Genomic DNA, 12,493 nt, shown 5'->3' on the forward strand with positions numbered 1-12,493 from the left:
ACTAGGTTATTAGCATGGGGTGTTAGTTGCCTAGTGGCAACACACTCACCTATGAACCAGAAGACCACAAAATCACTGGTTCAAACTTCACAAACTTGACAAATACTGTACATGCAAATGTAATTTTTTTTGTTGATTATATTATTTTCAATTCCCCAACACCCACAGATATGTCTTTTGCCTCCAAATTGCCCTGGAATTTAAGCACTGTAATTTATAGGTAACATTAACTGAAACTGAAATTGAACAAAAATAAAATCATCATGTGTCGTTTGTGCCTTATCATGTGTCGTTTGTGCCTACCATCAAACCTCTATGATGTTTAATAGAATGCAACATTGAAACATTTAACTTGAGTAAAAATATAATGTAAAAATACATTTTAATCTAGAATGAAACAGGAAATGTTTGAAATTTGTTCACAACACCTGACTGTGATCTTCGGAATGAACTACAGTGCTGAAACCATGTGGCTTTAGTTTGGATTTACCTGGACAGAAATCTCTTCAGACAGATGAAAGTATCGAAAGTTAATTATGTTGATGGCATCTTGTCCAAGAAGAAAAAAGCTCCTCTTAATTGGAAAATGTTTACCTCTGATAAAGGTAGTCCAACCTTGAGCTAAAAGACTATAACATGATTTACTCAAGTTACTTAAAAGGCCCCAAAGAAAATGAGGGCCCAATAAAGCCTCTGTCATGCATAATTAATTGTGTTGGTACAATGAACTAAACAAAATCCATCTTCATTTGATTAGAGCCTTCTGAGGACTCTGAAGTGCTTTGAGTTGTCTACATTTGCCACCCACTTTTAGACTTCTCTCCAGATGAAGGAGGGCATGTGTATTTGGGACAGATTCAGTTAACTGCAGACACCCTAAAATATTTTTTTTTACTTAAGTTAACAATAAAAAGTATTGTATTTTATAGTTCATGTAAAATGATGTATACAACGTTACAGTGCAACATGAGTGGACATACTTATTTTTATTAAATGATTATTATATTAAATACAATTAGAACATATAAACCTATAATTTTGAACCATAACAGTCTTTTTCAATACCTAAAACCAGGCAAAAGTCTCTGAAGCATCATGGCCAGAACAGTGAGACTCAGGAGGAATTTTATTCCTCAGGCCATAATGACGTTGAACCGGGACACACCACCACACTTCACACCTCCCAAACCGATCATCTGAACGTCACTGTTACACTTGCACAATCGTTGCACAATCTATGCACAATGCACTTTGGTGGAATCTATAGCCACTAAACAGTGAAGTCTATTTCTCTACATAAATATGTTTGCTTGTATTACAGCTTGCTTTTTTACTATAAAAAGGTAACTATTACTATCCTTACCTTTTACTAGCCTTATTCTTCATTATTTCTATTTTATTTTACAGTCGAAACAGAGTGGTTCAGGATGCATTTCATTGGGTGTTGTACTGCTATAACTATGTACGCGTCAAATAAAACTTTAAATCATCACTTGTACTTGGACATCCCTAATGCTCAGTAGCACCACCTAGTGGCCAAACTATCATTCAGCACAATGGAGGTGCATGGAAAGAAACACATCACACACACATCTCTATGTGAAACCTCAACTCAGATTTTATTCAAAAAGCGTGTCTTCCTATAATGAGATGCATATATTTAAATATGTAAATAGATACTGTTTATATACACATAAGGTAAGTTAAGTACTAAGGTTATTCATGTTTCTTAGTCTTTTTAATAGCTCTTCTTATCAAACAAATGCAAAATGGAAGACAAGTAAGCCCAAGTATGATCACCCAAAATTTCTTTCTGATGCAATAAAATAAAAATATTTATCACAGGAGCTGAGGACTGTTTCACAATGAAAAGGCATTAGTGGTTGCCAGAACGTGGCACACCATGATTCTCAGTTACTCCAGTTTAACTTTTATTTCTTAAATTTTGTTTCTCTTGAAGGGAATTGCGTGTCCTCAGTTTCAGTTGGCAGCCTGAGGGGGGCCTTCAGGGATGAGTGAGGTGAAGAAGGTGCTAATAAAGGACCATGCTGAGGACAGAAATCCAGGGTGAGGTGGACCAGGGCTGTTCTGGTCATCTTGACCTTCCTCACTGCTGTCCCCCTCCTCTTCTTCAATGCCATCGTCCATGAGTCGCTCCTGTAAAGAACACAAAAAGGAGCTGGGAAATAATGCAGACATGGAACTAAAGATACAGTGAGCCACATTTGCAATTCGGGGTAGTGATGGCCTAGCAGGTAAGAAAATGAATCCGGAAAATCAAAAGGCTGCCCACTGCTCACTAAGAGTGATGTGTTAAAAGCGGAGGACATTTCGTTGTGTGCATTGCTTCACTTTCACAATAATTCTATAAAGCAAGGCACACTGCGCATTGGACTCACTGGCAGATTGTGTGAAAAACAGTGGTCCATAATTTTTCTTTATTCAGAAGAGTTGCCTGATATAAGATTACAAATGTAACATATAAATGAATGCACGGGTTTTTAACCGATAGAGTTAGACTTAAGAAATGTTTACCATCTCCTGGAGATCATTTTGTGGCTCTGCCTCCCCCTGCTGGCCATCCCCAGCTCCAGGGTTCTGCATGTCCGGCCTGAAGGGAAACCAGCCTGCCTGGTGCCTGTGGGCAACAAACAAAAGGAACTTAAGTTAATGTCCAGGAACCATTCAAGTAAAGACGTGTCATATTACATGACATTACACTGTTTGAACACACACATTCTATACAATAAGATTAACCACAACTTACAGATAAACAAGCAGCATGGCTCCTATCACCATAATAAAGCGTCCAAAGGAGGAGTAGAAGTATACAATGCTGAGCAGTATAGCAGCACGAGACACAGTGTACATCCAGTCCAGCCAGTCACGGTTGAGCTCATCCTCATTCACTACTGCTCCTCCCTGAGCATTCATCTGGATGTTTGGGTTAGGGGCATGCTCCTCAGGGACGGGGTTGGGTGCGGGATTGGGCCCCATGGGGGCTGCAGGCTCATTAGCCTGGACAGGCTGGGTGGAAAGGCCAGTGCTGGGAGAAGATGGAGCAGCAGCAGCAGTAGAACTGGGGATCTGAGAGGCAGCCAAGGCAGCATGACTGAGGGGAAAAATAAATGTTATCTTAATATGGGTTTATTATGACAGACATGCTGCATTTTCATGCCAAACATTTATTTTAAACATTACACTACATTCATTTTAAACTTCATCGTTCTTAGTGATCATTACCAAGCCTACTTTCTACAAGAGTAACATTATATAAATTATATTTAAAAGTTAACTCCATGTTCTTAATACTGCTAATATGTAGCTTAAATTCCTCTTAAAATTTTACAACTAAACAAACAAAAAAAAAAAAAAGACTTACTACTGCATGTAGTAGTGACGTGCGTACATTTGTTGCCACCACAACATTTGCATGGGCATGTATGCTGGATGTGCAGGTAGTCCAGCTGCTGTGCCAGCCTGCATGGGAAACGCAAGACCCTCTGGCCTGCGAAAAAAAAAGAAATAATGAAAAATTAGACAACCCAACCTTAAACTGTTGGTAATAACGGCATCGAATACTTACTGCTGCATCGTGCCGGTGGGAGTTGGACCACGGCGTCTTAGACCATCAGAATTGACGGTGCCATCCTGGTTGGATGAGCTGTTTGAGGAGGTTCCAGAGCCATCTGAATTCTGAAAAGCAAATTGAAAGATGTGAATATTACCACATGGAAAACAGACAGTTGGATTCATGAAGTGAGTTCTACTGTACCCCCAAGAACCTACCGAAGTGCCAGAGCCTGATGTACCCGCAGTGTTGACAGCACTGGGAGTGGTGGGGGACTCAGGAGGACTTTGAGAGGCACAGACAAGGTGGACCATGTGATACTCATCTTGCTGTAACAGACATTGAAAAACAAAAATGGATTAAACTGTAGTTTGACTATTAAAGAAAGTCCTTGAGAGGATGTATTTCAACGTCATTGTGAAGCAGAGCACATGGTGCACACAAAGAAATGTGTTAAAAATACTCAATGCACAAAAATGACCACCCACACCGTACCTTTCTAAGAACATCCCTCAACTGAAGATGGTCCTGCAGAAGCCGTCCCGAGTAGACCAGCCTCTGATCCTTAGAGGACTATAATGGCAAGGGAACAAAACAGTCGGAGAATACTTCAGCATCTTCACCATCCACACACAGCCCTGCTGAAAGGACTCATGGGATGTCCATTCTGATGATGAAGGCCTATATTTATCCTGTCCTAGAAACCTTTTAGTCATATTAAAGGAAGAGCCAAGGCACACAACTGGGAGAATTGAATGAAAATGTCAATTCTTCAGGCTAAAACAGCTATTCTGGCTTCACAACAAGAGCTAAGATGAGTTAAACATCCCATAAATCCTACAATAATTGTGTAATTTACGGTACAGTAGGATGCTTTACGCAGTTTTATTGTTTTATGCGATACTCACTGTGATACTCACGCTGTACTCACATGTGATGATCTAAATTCTGGACCATTCCGGATCATTTACTGGGTCATTTCAGCTGCTAGTACAAAGGACGCACAATGGCAGAGCGCTACAAAAGCCTACTGACTCACCGGCTTGCTTGGGTACACGTTGGAGATGTGTTTTTTCAATTTCTCCACAGTCCAGTTCAAGAAACAGTTTATTGTCTGGTCATCGTACTTTTGGTTCGGTGCCTTGATGACAAGGGTGACGGGGCTGTCACCTGCACTTTGGTCCATGTTTCATAATAATGACCAACTCCTCTGTGTCTTCTCTGAGAGGATGACCCCGGTTCTCTCCACTACACGGGCGAACGCTTCTCTCAGACCGTCGCCATCGAAGACCCGAGTCCCGGTGGCAGCGATGCTGGGTGCAAACAAGGCGACGGGAAGCGGTAGGAGCTCCTCGCAGCTGCCCTGCATCTGACGCACTGTCGAGCGGCCGGACCCCGGGATCCTCTGGTGGTCCTCGTCCGAGCCTGCGAGGGGAAACAAGGGTAGAGACGAAAACTGAGCGACGCCTGGTTCCTAAACGACCTCCCCGTTCAAACGGCAGCAGCTGCTGCTTTCTGGTCACAATGGAAAAGAAAAAAAAACAACAACAATTCGTGTCGTTCCAGATGCGACGCGATCGAAACACCTGTCGCGTCGCGTCACGCTGACAGCTGACTCCGGGCGAGCACGACAGCTTCGAGACTCGAGAGTTTAACGACGCGCGACATCGCGGAAGGAAAAGAAAAAAAAAAAACGAACTCTGGAGGTCGCCACACGACTGACGACGGGATCAAGCGGCGGCGTTTATTATCCCGGCGCTAAGCTAAGCCTGTTAGCCGCCTCGTCGGACACTCGAGCCCCGTCCGACGCGTTTCGCGCAGGGCCGCCGAAACCCGGCGGATTCCGGTCCGTTCCGCCGCTCCGTGCGACTGACAACAGCACACACCTCAGCGAGGGCTACCCCGCTCTTCAGGCTCCGCGCTTTCGGAATGGCTCCATACCAGCCAGTCTTGATAACAAGTAAAATGGAGTCGGGTGTGTCGCCGGAAGTTGCGTCAGAATCTATTTATTTATTTATTTATTTTTAAACCACGTGGTAAATCGTGGCGCCCCGCGTGTACACAGATACGTGCGCTATACAGTCGTGGACTAAAGTTTTGAGGAAATGACTGAAGTGCTGGTTTTCACAATGTTTAGGTATTTTGGTCAGTTGATTATGTGTTGTATTGAAGCATATTTACGAGCGAGTTTCCAGGGCTTTTACTGACAATTACATCACGTTTGTGCAATATTCGATAGTGTGTTTGGCCCTTTCTTTCAAGACCTCTGCAATTCGTCCTGGCATGCTGTCAATAAGCTGCTGGGCCAAGTCCTAACCGATTTGACCCATTCCTTCATGATCAGTGCTTGGAGTTTGTCAGAATTTGTTAGTTTTTGTTTGTCCACTCGCCTCTTCAGGATTCTCAATTGGAGTAAGGTCTGGGGAGTTTCCTGGCCATGGACCCAAAATTTCAACGTTTTCTTCCTCAAGTCACTTAGTTATCACTTTGGTCTTAGCTGACTTTACCCCAGTCCAATCCCTTTATCAGTCTGTCCTTGATGTTTTTCTTGGAGAGAAGTGTCTTCTTTGCTGCCCTTCTTGACACCGGGCCATCCTCCAAAAGTCTTCACCTCACTGGGCGTGCAGATGCATTCACACGTGCCTGCTGCCGTTCCTGCGCAAGCTCTGCACTGGTGGCGCCCCGATCCTGCAGCTGAATCATCTTTAGGAGACGGCCCTGGATTTCTGCTGGATTTTCTCGGGCACCCTGACACCTTCTTCACAACGCTTGAACCTCTTTCCTTGAAGTTTTTGATGATCTGATAAATGGTTGATTTAGCGGCAATCTTAGTATCCCTGCCTGAGAGGCCTTTTTTATGATTTGCAATGATGACTGCATGTGTTTCCTTGCAGGTAACCATGGTTAACAGAGGAAGAACAATAATTTCATGCATTCTTTTAAAGCATCCAGTCAGCTATTCTTACTCTATCAGCATCACAGAATGATCTCCTGCCTTGTGCTTGCCACCACTCTCACCTGTATTAATGAGAGGATCACTGAAATGATCTGAGCAGATCCATTTTTGGCAGGGCTAAAATGTTTTTTGGGGGAATTATGTTAATTTTTATTAAATTAAGAGGGACTTTGCAATGCATTTGATCACTCTTCATTACATTCTGGTGTATATGATAATTGCCATAATAAAAACAGAAGCAGCAAACTTTGTTAAACCAGTATTTGTGTAAGAATTACAGGACCATAACCTGGCAAATTTCAAAAGTTATTTTTAATTGTCTTGGTTCATTTCAATCAGAAATGTATTTACGACTGAGTCACAAATAAATTGATATATGTTTTTTTTTTTTTTTAAATATAGCATTTTATGATCAAAATGTTATCTGCATATAGGTATTTTTCATTTGAAATAAACTTAAACTACATGCCTACTACATGCAAAAAAACGCAAATACAAACACCATAAAAAGGCCAGCAATATTAGCTGAAAAACCATGGCAGCCTGATAAGAAGAAAGAAAGTGATTGTCATTGTGAAACACAGCACAGCACACGGTGACACAACGAAATGTGTCCTTTGCTTTTAACCATCACCCTTGGTGAACAGTGTGTGGGGGACGGTGCCTTGATCAAGCGGACCTCAGTGGCACCTTGGGATTTGAACCGGCAACCTTCTGATTGTTTCCATACCCACTAGGCCACCACTGCCCCTGTGCCTTTTCTATGGGGTGAAGGGTGTGAAGACAGATGCTTATGAAATGTTATGCCTTGATCCTTTGTTATTACACCCACATCTTTGCTTATACTGTCAGAGAAGCGTGGTTGAAAGAGCTCGGAACGCCGTTCAAATATGGAGGCAATATTGACGGATGCTGAGAGGCTGAATAAGACATCTAGTGTATATACAGTGGGTACGGAAAGCATTCAGACCCCCTTCAATTTTTCACTCTTTGTTATATTGCAGCCATTTGCTAAAATAATTTAAGTTAATTTGTTCCATCATTAACGTACACACAGCACCCCATATTGACAGAAAAAAAACCCGGAATTGTTGAAATATTTGCAAAAGTATTAACAAAGAAAAACTGAAATATCACATGGTGCTAAGTATTCAGACCCTTAGCTCAGTATTTAGTAGAAGCTCCATTTTGATCTAATACAGCAATGAGTCTTTTGGAAAAGGGGCAACATGTTTTTCACGCCTATATTTTGGGATCCTCTGCCATGAAATGAAATTGCCATTTTTAGGTCTCTCCAGAGCATTTGGCAGTGTTTCCACTCTTATGCAGAGCAACTAAATGCTTAAAGAAGTCTGTCATTGTAATCCCTCATTTTAAAAGCATCTGCAGCCACTGTGGAGCACCACTGTAGGCAGAAACACACCACCCCCACAGTAAGCTCAAACATGTGATCTCCACCCTAAGTGAACTTTATTCATGGTTAGGGTAAGTGGTTAGGGTTAGGTGTGGAAGTGACGTGTTTCCACCTACTGTGGAGCTCCACACCTCACAGAGGCTGCAGCCGGACTCTCCTCCCTCATTCGCTTCACAAGTCCTTGATCTGCAAATAAATAAATAAATAAATAAATAAAACATAAAGCTAAAAGGAAATGATGAGCTTTCATTTGAAGATCTTCAGTGAACAGTGGCTGTTCGGTCAAGCAGTGCCAGAAAATCCGAGGGATCGAGGAACAGAGCAAGGAGTGATGAGGGCTCTGCAGGGAAGGATCAGTATTTTGAATCTCATGTGGGCAGCTATAGGAATCCAGTGGAGAGAAAGTAGCAAAGGAGTGGTGAGGGAAAATTTGGGAAATCACGATCAGCTGGAGAGGTCGTGATATGTGATTCAGCAAAGAATATACAAAATCATATAAATTAAATAATCAACAGTTGTCACGGAAAATTGTGTGACCAATGCATGGCAGTTTTTTTTACTTCATTGAATACACAGAAAGTAAAAAATACTAAACCATTTATTGGAACACAGAATACATTTGAACATTCCCCAACCCCTCAGAAGACAGTGACAGAATAACTTATACCTTGACTGCAACTGTCATTCTATTGAATTTTGTTTCAGTTTATTCAGAACCTCCTGAGTAAGCTTTCTGCTGTACCTATTAATCTTGTGATGTCCTGGCATCCATCCAAGCAGAAAACGATGAAAGTCTGTCCATGCAAAAGCAAACATGTCCTTCCACTCTGCCTCCAACTCAGTGAAATTGACACATCCACCAAGGCCTGCCTTTAGCTCTAAGAAATAATGGTCTAACAGGGCAGGAACTTTCTTCTCACACTCTCTTTCATCCATACAGCTTCCCAAGAAATAGATGACATCCTTCATCCCACAACCTCCTCCCACATACTGGAAATCAACCACTGCCACTCCATTCTTAGACAAGCAGAAGTTGGCCAGTTTTGCATCACCATGTACAATGGTCTGATACTTGCAACTGTTGAGTATCCTGTCAATGTCCCTGGCTGCTGCTTTTAACCTCTGGTCTGACATGGCCTCCAGCTCATCAGGTCGAGTTTCCAAGTGCCAATATGTTCCGGTGGGCCACAGTCCCTTTGGCTCCACACCCAAGAAGCAGGCATGAAAACTGGCGAGCCAGCTGAGGCAAGCTTTAATTTCAGCACTGCTGATGCTTGTTTTCTGGCAATCGAATCCAGCCACATCAAGGTCTTCCAAAACAATGAGCTGTTCATCTCCAAAGGATTCAGCTGCCAGGCACGCAGGAACACGGCAGCTGTCCTTTGCAACATAGTTCCGGTACCAGTGCATTTCCACTTGGTAGGACCTCACCTTGCGCTGGTGAGAAATATCGGTGTTCCAGCCACCTGGGCGTGCAGGATCCTGGGGAAACTTAATATGTTTCACAACTACGGAAGGCCGTTCACAGCCCTCCAAGTGAATCCTTACAATCTCACCATAACCACTCCAAAGAGTTTGTATTTTAGCCCCAACACGCAAGGCCTTTGCTCCCGAGACTTGCAGAATAAGATCTTCATGTTCTTTATGCATCCCAAAGTTGACTAAAAAAAAAAAAGTTAGTAAAAGGAACAGAATTAGAATTCACCAGCAGAGAACATGCTATACCCTATAAAATACAAAGTATGTAACTCATATTTTCCACTCGTCCAAAATATTACAATAAACAAAATATCTGTGAAACTTCTCAGTCATCCAGGTCATGGTTATTTCACTGTGGCTCCATAACAAGTCCAATTGCCAGTGAAATCATCTTTTTTGACATAAACAAAATATTGCTTTAATATGGTAAAAATATAGTCGTATTTTAAACGGAGGTACAACTGTACAACTAACGATCAGATTATCGATCAGATTGAATTATTATTTTATTAAATCGACGTTACCAAGTAACTGATAGCAGATTATATTTCATATGCTTATAAATACATATATATGCAGAAAATTAAGTGTTTTTATTTACCTGAACGCAGCTTTGACTATCAAACTGCTGGCGCTGACACGCTCTCCTCTCCTCTCTCCGACAGGCAGTAGTACTAAACAGAGTGACCCTCATTACTACCCCCTGTCGGTTCGGAGTTGCATTGCTACATTCGTGTGGCTGAGAGTAAAACATAGTAAAGTGTTCAATCGTGAATATGCTTTAGGTGAGAATAAATTTAATGAGCCAATTACTACATAAACGAATTGAATACATCTTTACATTGTAAGATAAATGATATGAATGAAGACAAGTTACTTGTTTCTATAACTGGCATGACCTCAAGGCTTTGACTGTGAGTTTGATGGAGGCTTATTACTTTACTTTACTTTACTTTATTTGGCAGACGCTTTTATCCAAAGCGACTTACAATGGGAAGACACCAGCAATTCTCGTTCGATTTCTATAGAATATCAAGTATACAAACTAAGAGCCCTAATAAGGCTTAGACTTGTCATTGAAGAACATGCTCGGAGAGTGTTGGGTGCTAGACTAAGAAAAATTATAATGTATTTATACATTTTGTATTTGTTTGTTAAATGTGTATGCATGTGTATGTGTTAAATTTGTCTGTAATATTTTTGGAATAAGAGGGTTTTCACCTTCTTCTTAAAAGTGGTGATAGTCTCGGCTAGTCGTGTGGAGGAGGGCAGGTTGTTCCACCAGCCAGGGACAACAACGGAGAACAGACATGATTGGAATCGGAGACCCCGTGAAGAAGGAATTTTTAGTCTCCTTTCGTTTGCCGATCTGAGAGAGCGTGTAGGAGTGTATCTACGACCATACTATCCTCAATGGGTTAAGTGAAAGTGATTGTCATTGTGATGCACAGTAAACACAGCACACGGCGAAATGTGGTCTCTGCATTTAACCATCACCCCTTTGAGCAGTGGGCAGCCATAGAAGGTGCCCAGGGAGCAGTGTGTGGGGACGGTGCCTTGCTCATTGGCACCTTCTGGTTATGTTTTGGTAATGGAGGCTGTGTAAATGGCTTCTGAAAGATACGGATCCTACAGTATCCTAGCTAATAAAGATTTTCAGTAAGTTTTATAGTTTTCAATCACATATTTATCTGTATATAGAAAACATTAAACACATTCAGCGACTTTCAATCAGTAGTTACAGGTACTGTCCCCCTGGAGCAACTCATGATTAAGTGGGGGTTGAACTGGGGGTGGGCAAAACAACAATTTTTTGTTACTTTTACTTGTATGATTAATCTAGCCCTTGTTGCTACCATCTTTTTCGAATCAATTCGGCTTGAATAAACATTAATTTCTTAACCTTCCAATGTATTTTGCTCTTAGATGCAAATTAAAATTCAAGGAAGAATTCAGTAAATAGAAATGGGAACCCAGAATACTTTCTCAGAGCAATTGAGTACAATAACTAATGTAAACCTGGGGGTTTGAATACAGATTTTTTTTTGGCCCACTTTCCTGAACCATCAAAATCTAACATTTACATTTACGGCATTTGGCAGACGCCCTTCTCCAGAGCGACTTACAACGTGCTTTCAAGTTACCATCGATGAAGAGATCAATTCCGGTTCACTAGGACCCCCAACTATGAATACATCTATTTAGTTCACTCTGTTGTAGATTCTGTACACAAGTTCGACAATAAGAAAAGTTACAAGTTAACACCAATGTTGAAATCATACGTTTTCCAGGAAACCCAAAAAACTTAAACGTGTAACCATAAATTGCACAAATGTATACGATTTTATTAATAAACTGAGCGTGTAAGTGATTTTTACCACGCGTGGCTCGCGTCATGAAAACATGCAACAGTAGCTTGAAACACCCGGCCGGATTTTTACAGTTCCCTGGGATTTTGAGCTGTCATGGGCATCCTATACGCCCATTGGCACGCAATGAAATGAAATTGAATTCGAATTCAGTTTTACTCCCTCCAGGTAATACACGACACCGCGGTTCATCAGTTGGATGGATTTATTCCTTCGTTAAACTTCTCCGCCAATCCACCATAAATCCACCGTCAAACTGTCATTACATAAATGTACAGAATGATCAATGTAAATATAACAAATAAACATTTAAACTAAAATTGACAAATGCACAATAAAACAGAAACACAGTTAAACGTACCTCGCTGGCTGCACGTAACCGTGAGGGAATAAATTTGCTTCCAACTTTTTCTTTCTCTTCTTCACAGCTTACTTTCACCTTTAACAACTTATTTATGCCTTCTTTAATTTACGGCATCTTCTAGCCTCTTAACCCTTTTGCGTCACTTAAATGTGACTGTGTGCAACACGGAATGTAACTTGGTTCCTACCCATAAACGAAACAATGTTTATAAAATGAAGAAAATAAGTAAACACAATAAATTAAACAACTTGACGTAATTTACATTTATGGCAGTTAAATTCAGTTTGAATTCAGCAGTTGCAAATCAGACGCGAACAGAGGCCGTAACTCGGAACTTGCC

General features: G+C 41.4%; 2 protein-coding genes across 3 annotated transcripts; both read right to left on the minus strand.

Annotated features, from left to right (window-relative positions):
* Positions 1-1,594: 1,594 nt before the first annotated feature.
* On the minus strand, positions 1,595-5,587 carry herpud2 (HERPUD family member 2). The gene is made up of 9 exons (XM_028980743.1): positions 5,458-5,587; positions 4,611-4,996; positions 4,067-4,144; positions 3,790-3,900; positions 3,587-3,696; positions 3,383-3,508; positions 2,768-3,112; positions 2,536-2,638; positions 1,595-2,157 (listed from the first exon to the last, which is right to left on the minus strand). Exons 2-9 carry the CDS (start codon positions 4,755-4,757, stop codon positions 1,981-1,983), a joined length of 1,197 nt encoding a protein of 398 aa, XP_028836576.1. The 5' UTR covers positions 4,758-4,996; positions 5,458-5,587; the 3' UTR covers positions 1,595-1,980.
* A 1,580-nt stretch (positions 5,588-7,167) lies between these two features.
* pkdc (protein kinase-like domain containing) lies at positions 7,168-12,407 on the minus strand. 2 transcript variants are annotated; one of them, XM_028980858.1, is made up of 4 exons: positions 12,151-12,407; positions 10,022-10,159; positions 8,684-9,602; positions 7,168-8,127 (listed from the first exon to the last, which is right to left on the minus strand). In XM_028980858.1, exons 3-4 carry the CDS (start codon positions 9,589-9,591, stop codon positions 7,998-8,000), a joined length of 1,038 nt encoding a protein of 345 aa, XP_028836691.1. In that variant the 5' UTR covers positions 9,592-9,602; positions 10,022-10,159; positions 12,151-12,407; the 3' UTR covers positions 7,168-7,997. The 2 variants fall into 2 exon arrangements, with proteins under 2 accessions (XP_028836691.1, XP_028836690.1); XM_028980857.1 differs by lacking the exon at positions 12,151-12,407 and having other exon boundaries at positions 10,022-10,409.
* Positions 12,408-12,493: the final 86 nt, after the last annotated feature.

Source organism: Denticeps clupeoides, chromosome 5, assembly GCF_900700375.1.
Source record: "Denticeps clupeoides chromosome 5, fDenClu1.1, whole genome shotgun sequence".
NCBI lineage: Eukaryota > Metazoa > Chordata > Actinopteri > Clupeiformes > Denticipitidae > Denticeps > Denticeps clupeoides.